Source organism: Podarcis muralis, chromosome 11 (genome assembly GCF_964188315.1).
Source record: "Podarcis muralis chromosome 11, rPodMur119.hap1.1, whole genome shotgun sequence".
In the NCBI taxonomy this organism is placed as follows: domain Eukaryota; kingdom Metazoa; phylum Chordata; class Lepidosauria; order Squamata; family Lacertidae; genus Podarcis; species Podarcis muralis.
In genome coordinates this window covers 62,794,664-62,812,244 of record NC_135665.1, presented here as the reverse complement: position 1 = coordinate 62,812,244, position 17,581 = coordinate 62,794,664, and the positions used below count along the sequence as shown (strand labels likewise).

At 46.1% G+C, this 17,581-nt stretch overlaps 1 protein-coding gene across 11 annotated transcripts in view; it reads right to left on the bottom strand.

Annotated features, from left to right (window-relative positions):
* Positions 1-17,581, bottom strand: part of CELF4 (CUGBP Elav-like family member 4) — a 797,596-nt gene that overhangs the window by 75,456 nt on the left and 704,559 nt on the right. For 7 of the 11 annotated variants that reach the window (XR_013394723.1, XM_077936520.1, XM_077936525.1 and 4 more), the window contains exons 4-5: positions 14,182-14,310; positions 9,804-9,883 (exon numbers count right to left, since the gene is read on the bottom strand). Coding sequence is in view for 10 of the 11 variants with exons in the window: in XM_077936520.1 (XP_077792646.1) it covers positions 9,804-9,883; positions 14,182-14,310 (209 nt within the window). In the remaining variant the exon portion in view is untranslated. The remainder of the gene's footprint in view (positions 1-9,803; positions 9,884-14,181; positions 14,311-17,581) is intronic. The other 4 variants (XM_077936522.1, XM_077936527.1, XM_077936523.1 and 1 more) reach the window with 1 other exon arrangement.

Here is a 17,581-nt window from a genome sequence, read left to right as displayed (position 1 = left end):
ACCAGAGCAGCGCACGGAAACGCCGTTTACCTTTCCGCCGGAGCAGTACCTATTTATCTACTTTGGTGTGCTTTCGAACTGCTAGGTTGGCAGGAGCAGGGACCGAGCAACAGGAGCTCACCCCATTGCGGGGATTCGAACTGCTGACCTTCTGATCAGCAAGTCCTAGGCTCTGTGGTTTAACCCACAGCGCCACCCGCATGTGTGCGCAAATGGGCTCTTGAAATTTCCCACCCTATTTGTGGGCAAATAAATTGCAGGGGTGATGGAGGAGGAAATAAGACCATTCCCTAAATTTCCTGAAGGGAGAGGAAATATATTCCTACTTTCCTAAGATTTTGTTGTTGTTGCCACTGCTAGTAGGAACATTAGCCAACTGGGTTGGCAGCTGCATTGGTGGCAACCAGTTTTCTCCCTGCAGTATGTCCCAAACTTTGGTGGAGGGGATAAATGATTTTGGTGGCTTCCATTAAAAAAAAATATGGGTCGGGTATTCAGAGAAAACACTGCAAAGCAGCCTTTTCTCTGCAGGCCTAAGGAAGGGAAAGGAGGTGGGGGAGAGAGAAGATCTTTCCCAATTAAAATCGGGCTCAACTTCTCCGCAAGTTAAAAAATTCAGTCGTCTCTGGCAGAAAGTAATTACTGTGGCTCACAGTGACAACCAGTAAGGGATGGAGACTGGGGAGGAGACTTAAATCAAGCACTCTGCAAATAAATTATAACTCAGGAAGCCCCTCTGAGCGCCTCTCGCTATTTCAATATTCCCCAAAGAGCCCCATAACCAAGGAGGATGAGTTCGCCACAGGCTGTGTCACTCCGGCTCCTGGATGGATGTGCCCTGCCCCTCGCTCTGTCTTTGTCACTCTGCACTCTTTAACCAGGGGAGAAGCTGCCTCCGAGGACTGCTAATCTCACCTTATAAAAGGCTGTATTTCTGGATCAGCCTTTGGGCAAGACTCTGCTGTTGGATCCCTACCCCTGCCCCCACTGCCATAGTTATCTGCAGAAGTACAGCCCAGATTTTATTTATTTTGCCTCGTTTTTAATTGAACAGACGAGTGCATTTTAGCTGAAAATAAAGTTTCTGGAGGAGACTCTTGAGAGTCCCATGGACTGCAAGAAGATCAAACCTCTCCATTCTGAAGGAAATTAGCCCTGAGTGCTCACTGGAAGGACAGATCCTGAAGCTGAGGCTCCAATACTTTGGCCACCTCATGAGAAGAGAAGACTCCCTGGAAAAGACCCTGATGTTGGGAAAGATTGAGGGCACAAGAAGAAGGGGACGACAGAGGACAAGATGGTTGGACAGTGTTTGCAAAGCTACCAGCATGAGTTTGACCAAACTGCGGGAGGCAGTGGAAGACAGGAGTGCCTGGCGTGCTCTGGTCCATGGGTCATGAAGAGTCGGACACGACTAAACGACTAAACCACCACAACAACAATGTTTTGCCAAGTATCAAAGGGAACCTGCTTTCAACTGTCGGAGCATCGGTCCATCTCTGTGCTGTCTACATCAGAGACAGCGAACTTGTGGCTCTCCAGATGTTCAGATGCATCTCACTTCATCCCCGATCCCTGGCCATGCCAGTTGGGGCTGAGGGAAGTTGAAGTCCACAGGTTCCTCGTTCCTGAACTAGACCATCACCTGCCTTTGCTGCCCCTAGCTACCTCTTTCCCTCTTGACTTCCCTTAGTGGAACCTTTGGCTCTCCAGATGTCCAACTGCATCTCCCATCATCCCTGATCACTGGTTGTGCTGCCTGCAGCTGTCAAGGAGCTCAAAGGAATGCACATGGCAGATAGTTGACTCTTTATGGTCAAAGATAGCATTATAGCTCTGCATATCTATGCACACCAATCTAATGTCTAGGTGGCTATTCCCAGCTCCGCACTCTATGCAGCAGTTGCAGCAACAGGGGATCACTTCTCCTCCACCAGTTTATGTACCTTCCCTAACAGGTTGCACACACGCAGCCAGAGACTATGCCTGCATAAAAGCTTCCTCTGCTCATCCCTCTTCAGTCCCCTCCTGGTTCTGGGAGACAGTGGTGCAGGAGAGGACAGGAAAGCTGCTGGCTCTTCACCTGCCTGACCTGCCTCTTCCTCCTCTTCTTCTGACCCATTCTGTGCTCCATCCTCCAGCTTTGAAGTTTCCCCTGCCTCTGGCTGTTGCCCCGTGGCTGTCCCCCACAAATCACTGCCCCCCTCTCCCGAGTCAGACTCCAGTCCCCCTTCCCACAGTGCACACTTGTCAGCACCCCTGAAAACGGCTGATGGAAATGGAAGTGCAACAGGTTCCTCATTCCTGAGCTAGACCATCACTTGCCTTTACTGTCCAAGCTCCTTCTATCCCTCTGCCTTCTCTCAGTGCAGGGGCGGGGAACCAGTGGCTCTTCCAACTCTGCAACTCTCACCACCCTGACCATTGGCCATACTGGCTGGGACTGATGGGAACTGGGTTAGTGAGGGAAAGGGAGACTTTCAACACCACTTGGGCTTCTAGCTAACCTGGCAGGTTCTGAGCAGTCCTACCAGAAGCTCCAGGCCTAGCAGACTGGGAGGGGACGTGAGGCCTTTTGGATAGGTGGTCCCGACTTTGAGATCAGCCAATGGAGGACTCACTAACAGAAGAACCCAGGACATAATGCCAGGAGGTGCTGCCGCCTGTGCCCAGGGATGGAGTCAGGCACTGTGGACTTCCCAGCTGCACCAGCAAGGAAGAAAATAAAGGGATGTCCAATTGTGTAATTACAGGTGCAGCCTGTCAGGAACGTCAGACTCAGAAATTGAACTCAGTGAACAAGGGACCAACTCTGCAGATGAGAGCTGGCTGACAGAGTCGAGAAAGGGCAATTCGATCCCGGGGAAGACTCTGTTAGCTCTCAAGAAGAGGAAGAGTTGGAAGGCAGCCAGAGTGTTGCTAGGCAATCAGCTAGGCAAGCAGAGGTCTGAGACTGCACTGAGTGGAAGTGGGGAGGGCGGAGGCCAACCTCTAGGAGACTGGATAAGATCAGAGGGCAATGGAAGGGCAAGAGAGGAAGGGCGGGAGTTTGGTGTCCTTCCTGCTATGGGCGGGGCGAAGATTCAGACTGACCAACTATTGTCAATGTGAGCAGTCGAGAAGCCGTGCTCTGGATGTGATTTTTTTTTTTTTTTGCAAATAAATGTACATAAAACTGCTGGTGCTTATAAGTGATCACAGCAGCATCACACCTGGGCAACTGCCTCTTGTGACTATTGATGGCAGCACATTGTACAAGACGGCCAGGACACCTGCTGCTGAGTTTAAGGACAAGATCCCTCCCACCCCTGGTTCCATTTCACAGAAGCCAGCCAGAGAGGCAGCTGACTATTTCTTCAAAGCTGGTGTTGGAGCCTCCTCCTCTGCCACACCTGAGGTCGCCAGGTCACTTTGGGGCTGGCCGTGTCTCTCCCACAACTTCTGCCACTCCCTGCCTCCTGGCATGTGCTGCCTGAGGCAGCTGTCTCACTCCACCTAACGGTAGGGCCATCCTGGGTCTAAATCTGAGCAGTATCACCCAGAGGCTGGAGTGCGTGGCATCTTCTCATTCCCTGTGCCTTCCTAGCCCTTTCCTCCTCGCCAGGTATTGCTGATTTAGCTCCCTTTCTCCCCACAGGCCAATAAAAGGCCGTTAGAGCACCAATTAGCTCCTTTTGTCTTCCGTGAGGCTGGGAGACCTGCCATTGGCTATCTCCCACTTATCCCATTTGGGCGTAATGGATTCTGCAGTGGCAGAAGACTTTGAAGGGGAACAGAGAGAGAGAGGCGCAGAAGAAAAGAGAGAGAGAGAGGGAGAGGGAGATAGAGAGAAAAGATGCCTGTGAAGTCCCCCTGGGCCTCTTAGCTGCCCTGCCAGATGCCTGAACTGTTTCCGAGATGTGACTAGAGAAGGAAAGTAGATCGGATGAGGTCTTTATGCCCCAAAAGGCCATCTTCAGAGCCGCGATGATTCATACCCCCTGTCAAGAGGCCGGGCTGACTAGCTTTCTATTCCGGGGCTTAGGAACATCTGATTTATTAGTTCATTTATGGAACAATAGGGAGGGCGTGCGGAGCGGGGAGTGGGGAGAGGGGAGAGGAAGTTGTCCTGCGGATTAGCAAAACTACTCACGGACATGCATACACACCGCCATGCGCTCACAAGAGGCATTATTGTGATGTGAGGTGCTAACTAGTTGTCTGGCCAGCGGGGAATACAATGAGATATTAGTGGGGGCCATGAGTAGGAAGGGCCACTGAGTGGAATGTCTTATTCTGAGTCCAGAAAGTGGAAGAAAGAAGAAGAGGAAAACTTGTTTTTGCAGGATGCCCTGTTGACTTGTGGAATTTGCTGTCACAGGAGGTGGTGATGGCCACAGGCTAGGCAGCTTTCAAAGGGGAACTGGGGAAGAGGGGGGAAGACTGTTCTGGTCACCTCACGCTCACGTGATAGAGCTGGAAAAGTTCAGAAAAGGGCCGCTGAAATGATCAAGGCGATGGAGTGACTCCTGCATTAGGAAAAGTTGCAGCGTTTGGGACTTTTTTATTTAGAGAGCAGCCGAGGAACAGGGGACACGACAGATGTGCATATAATTTTGCATGACACTGATAAAGTGGACACAGAAAGTTTTTTCCTCTGTCTCTCTGAACTCCAAAACTCACAGATATCCAATGAAGCTGAATGTTGGAAGACTCAGGGCAGAAAAAAGGAAGGATTTCTTCTGGGTCTGGAAAGCAAGCCTTATGAGGAATGGTTGAAGGAGCTGCGTATGTTTAGCCTGAGAGGAGGTTATAGCCATCATCAGATAGCTAAAGGGCTGGCTCCTGGAAGATGGAGCAGGATAGGTCTTTGGCCTGATCCAGCAAGACACTTCTTAAGTTCTTAGAGTGAGGCGACAACAGCCCCCCTCCCTCCCCAGGAGTGCAACCATTCCATCTGAAACCAGTCCCTTCTGGTGAGGAGCTGAGGCTGCTCTGTTCCTGTTAATTTTCGCGGCGCAGCTGTCAGCGGGTCTGTAAATAGTACTCCGCAAAGCCAACACTTTTTCCCATCCACACATCAACTGTTCAATTAACAGAAGAAGGATATATAAAGTGTGCCACAGCCTTTGATGCTTCCCAGCAATTTATGAAAGTGTACACAAATCTAATTACAAGCCCCACTGCTTCCCATTTACATGGTGCCTCTCGGGTTCGGAGCGGTTTATATCAAAATAATTGTTAAAAAATATATCAGTGCTGATCTACGACACCCGTGGCCCTGACACTGCCAAGGACCATTGTGATCAGCCTTGTCAGGCAGATTTTTCTGCCAACTTAGCGGTTTGGCTCCACGGTGCATATACAATGCGTGGCGCTCTCCCTGCTCCCCCTTTTGCAGGATACAACTTAATCGAGATCGCATAGCCTGCTTTCCTATAGCCAGATTCGCTATCCTGCTGCTCTCCAGAGGTTCTTTGACTACAACTCCCATCATGCCCAGCCAGCGCTGGCAGGGGATGATGGGAGTTGTAGTCCAAAACTTCTGGAGAGTTACAGGTTGGCAAGAACTCTCCCAGAGTGGTGCTTCTATCTTTGGATGCTTGTGTCTGCGAGCCAAATATCACTTCTGTGGCCAATTTCTGTCTCTTTCTCATTTTTCCAGTCTCCACATTTTTGCAGCCTCCTGATATAAACAGTTTTGCATGGCGTTTTTGGCTACCATGCATAGTTCAGCAATCAAATCCCCTTAATATAAGGTGCATATGCAAGCTATTTTCACTAATACATGCATTTTAGACTCTCCCCCCCCCCAAGCTATGTATTATTGTACCTATTACCTGGCTAGAGAGCTGCATCACAAAATTCAGAGAAGTGTGAATTTGGAAGGGTGGCTGTGTTTCGCTTTGCGTTTTGTAGGTATTATTATTATTATTATTATTATTATTATTATTATTATTATTATTAATATTATTATTATTATTTCAGTTTATACACCGCCCTATACACGGAGGTCTCAGGGCGGTTCACACCCAAGACCACAACATATAAAATCAAACTAAAAACGATAACCCAATAACACCCCCCCCCAAAACAGGGCCACATTCTAAAAGGGTGTAGATATTATCAGTTTGCATGTTAGGTTGTTTCTCATTAAAATGCAAACAAAGTTGAATTTCTCCCCCAGAAACATCACCCTCTGAGCCAAAAACCTTTTTTAATCTGCTGGGCAACAGGAGGGAGTAGTCGTGAAGGAACCAGGGAAAGCACAAAAGCAAAAATGTTTAGCCTGGAGAAGAGGAGGTTAAGGGGTGATATGATAGCCATGTTCAAATATATAAAAGGATGTCATATAGAGGAGGGAGAAAGGTTGTTTTCTGCTGCTCCAGAGAAGCGGACACGGAGCAATGGATCCAAACTACAAGAAAGAAGATTCCACCTAAACATTAGGAAGAACTTCCTGACAGTAAGAGCTGTTTGACAGTGGAATTTGCTGCCAAGGAGTGTGGTGGAGTCTCCTTCTTTGGAGGTCTTTAAGCAGAGGCTTGACAACCATATGTCAGGAGTGCTCTGATGGTGTTTCCTGCTTGGCAGGGGGTTGGACTCGATGGCCCTTGTGGTCTATTCCAACTCTATGATTCTATGATTCTGTTCTAAGAAATGTAGATAACCAAAATTGATAAGAGTCGTGCATGCCTAGGCTTAACCCACATATCTCCTTCTTCAAAAACAATTGACTAATGGTCCTTTCCTTGTTCATTACTTAGAGCTGAATCCTGTGGCATGTACATGTGTAAAACTGAGGATGGTTCATGCACATTACCCTACACCTTGCCAGGATCCTGCTGGAAGAGCATTAGTGGGGACAGTGGAGCATGCTGATTTCTTCCATGGGGAAGAAACCCAATAATGCACACTGAAAAATGCCAGGGAGATTAGCCTATCCCGAGCCTTCTCCCCAACACACGTTTCCTTCATAGAATCATAGGATTGTAGAGTTGGAAGAATCCACTAAGGTCATTTAATCCACCCCCCTGAAATGCAGGAATCTTTCGGGCCAATGTGGGACTCGAATCCATGACCTTGAGAATGAGATTCTCATGCTCTACCGACTGAGCTATGTCATTTACTGCAAGGATTACCCCCCATCTCATGGTGAAGTATCTCTGAATACCAGCTGCAGGGGAATCGCAACTGGGGAGAGTGCTCATGAACTCAAGTCTCGCTCGATGGATTGCCATGGGAACCTGGGTGGCCACCATGAAAACAGGATGCTGAACTCAGCGGGTTCCCATTGGCTTGATCTATCAGGGATCTTCTTATGTCCACCTATAGTCCAGAACTATCTGCTGAAGCATATTTAATAGGGACAGAGGTCCCCCCCAAAGTTGGTCAAACTGTTTATGTATTGTACTACCACAGTCAGAATTCTGTACGCACTGAAATGGAAAGAAGAAGTTCCAACGAAAGAAGGAGTGGGCTTGGATATTATTGGACTACGTGGAGGTGGCGAAACTGATAGCAAAAGTAAGAGACCGAAAAGAAGAAATGCCTGCAGAAGAACGGAGACCCCTTTTTGGATTATCTGAGAAAATATGAAATGAAATCGCAGGCAGAACTTGAAATAGAAGCAAAGGAATGAGAATGACAAAGGAATGTGATTTAGGGCACATGTTTTAGTGAAATATTACATTTATGGCAGTAGATGAGCGATTTGAATAGAAACATCGTGGAAGTTAGGGTGGGAAGTCAAAATATTAAGGGAATACCGTTTTGGAATTGACTTCAGTTGGTTAAATTGTTTGAAAACTCATTGAAAAATTATGAAAACAACAACAGAGAACTTCCACTGGCAGCACAAGGTCTTTTCTACCCAGCTCTGCTCCCTGAGTTGCCAGGGGTTGAACCTGTGACTTTTGGATACCCATTGCCTCTCGGTGACGGGTCCTTTGATGGAACTCAACACGATGATTCTGACATTATTGACCTACAGGGGGACTACAGGAAACATGGCGGGTGCAAGGCAGCCTGGCTTCCAGGGGAGGAGGAAAGAGAAATGAAACTTTCATCAAAAAAAGTTGCCTTTTTGGAAACCATTAGGTAGCATATGCTGTGTGAACAGGGAGCCACAGTGCAGCAATAATCCTGACAGCTGTGGAGGAGCAGGAGCTTGCCTCAGGAGCAAACGGCTCGAGACCTGACAGGAATGATGATGCATGCCCCCGTTGGCGGAACATGAGGATGGGGAGAGCAAGGCTGAAATTGGCTTAACTGAATTGGAAGAACGGGAGAGGCAGGAGAGAAGAGATGGGGACTCCTCTCTCTTTTACAGAATGAAGGTCCAACAGAACTGGATTGGATCCAGCACATAGAACTATGGAACTTGCTCCTGTTTACTCACTTTGTGGTGTTACCCTCTGCATGAAAATTGGGGGCAAAGTGGTTCTGTGGAATCAATGAGCGACAGAGCTGCTGTCTTCGCTAAACCAGTTGGCGAGTCCAGATGACAATGTTTCCCCCCTCTTTTTTTGGGGGGGGGAATCAGTTCAGCCTGCCCCCTTTGGCAGAGTGGCAGCATTTGCAACGTCTAAGCCTTTTAGTTTCTGTTTATGACCTGGCAGCTTTAAGCGCCTCTCAAACACCAGGTTTATTAGAAGACTGGATCACCTTGATCCATAATCCACAACCTACCCTTATAAGATCCTATTGTGTTAAGCGAAATCTGATGTGAATAGCTAAGAGAGTTGGACTGCCCCCATACTTGAAACCATGGCAAACAGTATTGGAGTGTCTAAGGTTTCGCTCATTGTATTTGGGACATATTGGGACTTCTCGTTGCCTTTGTCAGAAATGTCTTGCATCCATAGACACCTGCTCACACTGTGGTACCCTACTGCAGGGCTGAAGCATATGATCTGGTTATGCCCTCCAATGGTGCCATTTGGGATGGGAGTCATTGTCTGTGATAACTTGGTCCTGGGAAGAGCCCTAAAATTCTTGAAAGCTCAGTTCTCTTCCAACAGTGTGAGCCTTGATGGAGGGGAAACGTAACTGGATTTTTCTCACCCTTTACTCACGCCTTTGGCCATTATATCTATGACCTGTCAAGAACTGCTATTGCAATTATCTTATTATTAAGCTGTGCTTTATTATTTTGTTGTGCTTTTACTATTATCCACCAAAATTATGTTTTAAGGTTGTACACAACCCTGGGTTCTTTGAAGGTGGTGGTGGTGTGTGTGGATCTCATCTCAGCTGGTTAGCTGATAATGCCAAGGTTGCAGGTTTGATCCCCATATAGGACAGCTGCATATTCCTGCATTTCAGGGGGTTGGACCTAATAATAATAATAATAATAATAATAATAATAATAATTGTACCCTGCCCATCTGGCTGGGTTTCCCCAGCCACTCTGGGCTGCTTCCAACAAAGATTAAAAATACATTAAAATGTCACACATTAAAAACTTCCCTGAACAGCCTTCAGATGTCTTCTAAATGTCAGGTAGTTGTTTTTCTCTTTGACATCTGATGGGAGGGCGTTCCACAGGGTGGGCGCCACCACTGAGAAGGCCCTCTGCCTGGTTCCCTGGATCCTCAGGGTCCCTTCCAGCTCTACAACTCTATGTTTCTATGATTCTAGAAAGTCTGGTGTTACAACCCAGGAATGTACATCTTGCCCAATTGCTCATGGGCCGGAAGACTTGGCTACTTTCACAGTATACGAAAAACTGCCTTCAGTAGGCAGCTCCAACGGACTGACTACTCGAGCATTTTGGATCCATGACCTGGAATTATTTGCCCAACAAAGAGACTAGTCCTCACCGGCATTGTCTGGCTTCCGTGCAAGGCATTGATGGCGGCCTGCGCTTCCGCATGTGAGGAATATTTCACAAACGCGCACCCTGTAGGGAAAAAAGAAGAGGAAAAAGATATAAGAAGGTGGAACGCATGGAATGGTTGGATTAGATGATTCTTGGCATCCCTTTCAAGTCTACAGTTCTATGATTCTATCAATGGAAAGAGCAGCACCCACATCTCAGTGTAACCTGAATCCTTTTCCCCAGGCAGCTCCCTTGGTCCTTCACCTTAGTTCAGCATCTGGCAACGTGTGGTCTTACCTGACCCCCATGAGTCACAATTTTCACATTTTGCAAAAAGTCATTTTCTGGCCCTCATAGTTGCAGAGACAGAAACATGGTGGTTGAGGATCAGAAAGTAAGAGGGGGGTTTTATAGAGCCGCATTAAGTTATTTTCCAGCAATCGCTGTTCTATACATTGACGTTGTTCAAGAGGGAATGTTGATTTTTCAAAATGCGGACACCGTTATTTAAGAATAAATCAGTGTTTATGATTCCTTTGCTAGTCCCTCAGAAGTAGGGGAAGAACATTTTAAATCGAAACAGCTTGTAATGCTACAAGCTGAATCAAAACAAATGTGATGCCATAAAGTCTCCTTTACACATGCTGTTACTGAGTGTCATTCAGATATTCTCTAAATATGTGAGCATTTGTCAAATATTGGATCTCTCTCCTCGATACTCCGTGCTGTTGGGTTAGCTGACATGCAATGGTGTCTGTCAAGTGACATGCAATGGTGGCTGATGTACCTGTCAAAGCGGCTTTCACACTTTCCTACATTCAGGGAAACTCGCTCACACGGAGTGAGCCTCAAAGTGCCTTAAAAGAGCCCCTGACAGTTAAGTCCAGTCGTAGATGACTCTGGGGTTGCGGTGCTCATCTCGCTTTACTGGCCGAGGGAGCTGGCGTTTGTCCACAGACAGATTTTCTGGGTCATGTGGCCAGCATGACTAAGCCGCTTCTGGCGAACCAGAGCAGCACATGGAAACGCAGTTTACCTTCCCGCTGGAGCGGTACCTATTTATCTACTTGCACTGGCATGCTTTTGAACTGCTAGGTTGGCAGGAGCTGGGACTGAGCAACGGGAGCTCATCCCATCGTGGGGATTCGAACCGCCGACCTTCTGATCGGCAGCGCTCTAAAACAGAGACTATAACCACTGATGAGCATCATTCATAGTTATTGAGTCCCTGTTTCTCAGTTCTTTGCCTGGGATGTGTAGTTTTCACTTTTACATCTTATTTTTCAGGGTTTTGTGGGGAAAGCTCAAGAGATCTGACTTAATGCAACTATTCTATCTAGCTGCAGGCGGTTGGACTAGATGACCTTTGGGTCCCTTCCAACTCTGCAAATTTTAGGATTCTGTAATATTTTCATGGTTGGCAAGGCTTCTCTCCTCTGCCTGACAGAATTGATGTCTGTGAATGCTGTCACCTCTCAAAACAGCTGCTGACATATGAACTCCCTCAGTAAGACTGGAATAATCTTTCGGGTTCTTGCACATGATGATATAATACGAGAGGATCAATATTTAATGACGAGAGAAGGAAAGGGTCCCTATCCAAACTGAAAGAGCCGACAGATAACGGCTAGGGGAAAGGAACGAACTTCAGATTACATGTTAAATTAGTTTGCAAACTCTACAAATGACAAAATGTCAGTGGTTGAACCAGATATTTGCAGGTTTGTTTGTTTTTTAATGCCCACCTGAAAATATAGAAATTCCAGGTGGGGAGAATTGTTCAATGAATAGTAATCAAAACTCTCCCTCCCTCCTTCCAATCAACTTGGTGCAATAAAGGCACCCCCCCCCCCACTTATGTGAAATTACATAAAGTGGGGAGCACCCAACTTTAAAAGGGGGGGGGGGAGGAGAGACTCACTCTGGAAATTTCCAATATCAGGGATAGATATAAGATATATGTTCAAAAATACAGTAAAGGTTCGCTATCTATGCTAGCATTCGATTGATATTGGAGAGAGACTGAGTTGGGAAATAAGACCAAGGGTACATATTGATATAGGAATGTATTAAGTAAAATGTAAAGAAATATGCAATAATAAGAGTACATTCATTTGTAAAAAAGGAGTATACAACGGGATAGACAGGAAGTCCAAAGTGTTGGTACATATATGATTTCGGAATAGCTTTTGGTCCTTGTTTCTTTTCTTTAGGTATATAAACTTTGTATACATTCTAAAATTTATTTTATAATAAGCCTTGTGATGTAATATGATAAGGTTTACCGATGTAACATAAGAACGTTAATAAATAAATAAAACCAAAAAAAAGGAGGAAATTTCCAATATCAAGATAATACACATGCTACTAACAAAAGGTCAGTCCAAGTCAACATAAAACCAGCAGGAGGAAAATACTAAGCGCCAGAGATCTGGAATGCACTAAGAATTAAAAGGCTGCAGGGAATACCAAGCCATCTCCATGGTACCAAAAATAACCTAAGGAATTGCAGTTAGGGAAAATGTACAAAACTAGTTCAAATATATGTTGGAAGCCCTAAAAAAAAGGAGGGGACATTTTATAATATGCGGTGGGATTGTAAGGTAATAAAAATTTTTTGGTAAATGATATACAACGAATTGAAGAAAATGTTCTATTCTGCATTTGTTAAAAAACCTGAAGCAATTTTATTAGGGATTGTAGGGTAAGATCTGCCAAAAAAGCTGAAAAACATCTTCATGTATGCGACAATGGCCGCAAGAGTTTTAATAGCACAAGGATGGAAGACTGAAGAAACCCCAACTAAAGAATCATGGCAAGAAAAATTCATGGACTATGCAGAACTGGCAAAACTGACATATAAGCTACAGGACAAGGATAACTGTGACTTTAAGGATGAATGGGAACCCTTTACAAAGTATTTGAAGACGCAATAAAGCGAACTGGACTCCTTGGCTGGTTTTGAATAAACATTCACAAACTTTTCATTGATAATTATCAGCTAAATAGTTTGAGGATCTATATAATTGTGTAACATGCAGAAAACAGCATTCTTAGAGAAATCAAAGACTGGAACTGAGGGAAGTCGGGGAGTGGGGGTGGGTGGGTTCTGTGGGGGGAGGGAGGGGAGGGAGGAAAAATGGGGGGGGGTAAGGATGATATGTTTTTGGATAATATGTTTTGTTTTAACTTTGAATAAAAAGGTAATTGAAAAAAAATAACCTAAGGAAGACCACAGGTGAGTCTGTTGCTCCACGCAGCTCAGAACTCTCCAAGGATTCGGGCAGGGGTGTCTATTCCAGCCCTACCTAGAGATGGTGAGGACTGAACCTCGGGGCCTTCTACATGCCAAGCAGGCACTGTCCTGGTGAGCTGCAGTCCTTGCCTGTATCATTACATTGCAGCTTTTATTATTAATAATAATAATTTATTATTTGTACCCTGCCCATCTGGCTGGGTTTCCCTAGCCACTCTGGGCGGCTTCCATAGAAACCAAAGATACAGTAAAATATCACAGATTAAAAACTTCCCTGAACAGGGCTGCCTTAAGATGTCTTCTGAATGTCAGGTAGTTATTTATCGCTTTGACATCTGATGGGAGGGCATTCCACAGGGCGGGCGCCACTACCGAGAAGGCCCTCTGCCTGGTTCCCTGTAGCTTTGCTTCTTGCAATGAGGGAACCGCCAGAAGGCCCTCGGCGCTGGACCTCAGCGTCCGGGCAGAGCTTTTATTAGTTTTGCATTCCATCTCGTGGGCTCTGGTGGGGAAGGGCGCTTCCACAACATGAACGGAACCTGCCCACCTCACAATGAAGAGGTTTGCTCGTTCGATGGCTCCTCACCTGAGCAGGAGTCATTTCAGGTGGTGCAATTTTGGGCCGGCTCCGTCCTCCACCTCACTTACCATATTTTTTGCTCCACAAGACACACTTTTTTCCTCCTAAAAAGTAAGGGGAAATGTCTGTGCGTTTTATGGAGCGAATGTGTGGTCGATCGCTGGCTCCCTTTCCAGCCCCGGTCCCTTGCCCAGGCCTCCATTGTTGAATGTTCTGCAAATGGAGGCTGTTTGTTTCCCCAGCGACATGTGACTGGCTGATTAGATTATCAGTCTGGAAACTGTAGAAACAGCTCCCTTTCCTTTCCTAAAGAAGCTGCAGAACTGAAAGTTGAACCCCATAAAAACAGGATTTTTTCCCTTTGCAAAGTAAGCTCAACAACTTTGAGCTGATCCTCAAAAAACCGGGGCTTTTCCCCTTTGCAAAAGAAGCTGCACAACTGTGAGCTGATCCCCTCAAAAACGGGGCTTTCTCCCTTTCTTCCTCTAAAAACTAGGTGCGTCTTATGGTCAGGTGCATCTTATGGAGCGAAAAATACAGTACCTTTGCTGTTGCCATCTGGTCCCCGAAGGATCGTGCACTCCTCAATATTGCCAAATGCCTCGAATAGCCGGCGCACGTCGTCTTCTGATTGCTGTTTGTTGAGCATACCCACAAAGAGTTTTCTGTCTTCTGGAACAAAATTAAGAGATGCTTACCATATTTCGGAAGGGATTGGAAAGCAGATAAACCTTGAGGTGGGCAAAGGAATCAAGGGCAGATTTGGAAATGACAAAATAGTGCCCAAGTGGATCTCTTATATAGCAGTATGGGCAGCTGTTGGTTAGTGGAACAGACTTGTAGTGGCCTAGGATGCTGTTTTACCTGACCCCTCCTAACAGCTCCTCCAAATGTATTCAAGGTGTGGCTAATATATTGCCCAGAATTTCACTTGTAAGGAAGACCATTTTCAAAAGACATCTGAGGCCAGGCAGAAGACTGGCTGCACTGCAGTGGGGGACAAATCCCTCTTGAAACGACCATGCTGTAAGTTCTGGACTCCCTCCGTGCAGACTGAAGGTGTAAATAGGCGAATAAACCATATTTCTTAAAACTATGCCGGTCTCTGCCATGTTTCAATTCTCCAAAGGACCACAGACTCTGCGCTCTTTCTACCACTCAGCAGAGAGAAGGAAAGGCACCCAACCTTTGAAACAATATTTATTTATTTATTTGCATTTCCTGATTTTGCAGTTTCTAAAAATACATATAATGATCCACAAACACGCACACCCACACTCCAAGAACGTTCCATGCATACACAATGCAAATGATTCAGTCAAGCACCAAGTAAGTTTGTAAATAGTTTAGAACTGATTACATCTGTGAGCTGTCTCCTACTCTCTATCTTATCAGGTTGTCCCAGAGTGAGCTATGGGGAGCTGGAGATGAGGGGACAACATTGTCCTTTCTGGTGTATTGAATGAACATGATGTGTTATGCAGATTCACCATCGCGTTTGGCTTTTGTTTTCCTGAGTGCTCTAAGATGCCTCTTTACTTTCTCCAGAAGGGCTATAGTCCGCGCCTCTAAGAGTTAAGTTAGCAGCTGTTTCCTGAGATTGTGTTGTTATATTTCTAGCTGAAGACAGGGAAAAAGAGATTAGTAGGTCCTTAAACAATGTTTTTAATGTCCATCTATAAAAAGATTTAATAAAACTAGTCTGGGATCAGGTTGTATCACCTGTCCTGTAACGGAAGAAACTTCTTCAAAGGTGATTTCCCAAAATCTTTTTACAGGTTTGCATTCCCACCACATAAGGAAATATGAACCTAATTGCTGACATCCTCTCTAGCATAAGGGACTTGATTGAGAGCTAAACTTTTGAGCATCCTGATTCACTTGCATGGAACTTATGTGCAGGTTAGACAAAGCCTTTACTGAGCATCCTTCCTGGTTTGTTTGTGGGGAGGTTATATGATAATGGGAACGCAGGTGGCACTGTGGGTTAAACCACAGAGCCTAGGACTTGCCGATCAGAAGGTCGGCGGTTTGAATCCCCGTGATGGGGTGAGCTCCCGTTGCTTGGTCCCTGCTCCTGCCAACCTAGGAGTTCAAAAGCACGTCAAAGTGCAAGTAGATAAATAGGTACCAATCCGGCGGGAAGGTAAATGGTGTTTCCTTGCACTGCTCTGGTTCTTAGTCATGCCAGCCACATGACCCAGAAGCTGTACACCGGCTCCCTCGGCCAATAAAGCAAGATGAGCACCGCAACCCCAGAGTCGGCCACGACTGGACCTAATGGTCAGGGGTCACCTTTACCTTTGCACCTATATGATAATGAGCATCCAGCCTGATTTGCTTGCACTTTTTAAAGAATTGCCATTACTCATCTGTTTGGTGCATTTCCTGATCACTTTCCTAACCACAAATAAGTGGATTTAGTGCACTAAGGTGACATTGCATTCACCCACTTCAATTGCACAAACCACAGTTTCCAGTATGTGCACGAATCCACTCATCAAATTACTGACAGCCTGGAGGTGAGGACCATAGATTGGTGTAGGGCTGAAGGTTCTTAATTGAGTTTTCTAGATCCATCCCTGCAGATTTACGAAGCCCAAGGGTTCCCTGTGAAAAGGCAATGCTGGATCAGACCAACGTCTGCAGCACAAACAGAGGTGTTCCATGAGTTCATGCTACATCAGTATTTGAGGTTTGTGTTCAATGCTGCAGCCAGCTCCATCTTCCCCACAGCTAAAAGCTCTCAGCGCCAAGTGGCGCCAATTTTATTACCACGTCTGATCAGAAGTAAAGTGTCCAGCGGCCTGGCAAAATGCAGATCTGGCTCTGAATGAAGGTCTGGGTAAAAGGACAGGAAACAGAGAGGCCACTAAGAGCAGATAATTTGAACATCCCGGTTTTATATAGTCTGAACCAGTTCCAAGTTCTGCAATCTCACTATAGGCATTTTTTTAAAAAAAGATTTTTTTTAAAAAAGATAGACTATTGCTGCATTTAAGAGAGCTCTTTCTACACGATGCATAAATGCTTAATTTATAGTTCATTAAATGCTATGTAAATGTTCATGAGCGGCAAACCCCCCTCCCCTCTCTCTGGAGACATCTACAGAACAGATGTAACTGATTTAAATAAATACTTGTCAATAAGTAAACAAATTCTCCAGGCTTTCTTTCTTTTTTCCAAAACGAATAAGTGAAGAAATATGCATGTGTTAACCCTCTCTAGCCCTGTTTGAGCATTCAAGGAGTAATGCGTATTGGGAACATGAAGGCACATGTGCTGGTCTGCCCCAGGATGGCTTGGCTCACTCCAGCTCCTGCCAATGAACACAGGATGGGGGCTTGCAAGGATATTTGGCTGATTGTGCATAGGAGCCTCTTCAGAACCAGGAACTTTGACCATATGGAGTTGAAGGCTGACTGCGCCTCCATGTCCCCTTCAGAACTCCCTGCTCCATTTGGGAAAGTTGAGGGAGGCGCAGGGGAAGTTGGAGGCAAAGTTGGCACATGTGTGTCAAGGCTAGGACCCTGTTAGAGCCCTCACGCCTCCTTCCCCAAGCTGCACATGTGCTTACTGGACTTTGAGAAGGTGTGCTCCTTAGCTGTGCACCCAGTTTCCTCCTTTACTACAATCACTGCCCTAAATCTGAGGATGATTTGGAAGAAGTAAGGTAAAGGGACCCCTGACCGTCAAGTCCAGTCGCGGACGACTCTGGGGTTGCAGCACTCATTTCTCTTTACTGGCCGAGGGAGCCAGCATTTGTCTGCAGACAGCTTTCCGGGTCATGTGGCCAGCATGACTAAGCCGCTTCTGGCGAACCACAGCAGCGCACAGAAACATCATTTACCTTCCCGCCGGAGTGGTACCTGTTTATCTACTTGCACTCTGACGTGTTTTCGAACTTCTAGGTTGGCAGGAGCAGGGACCGAGCAACAGGAGC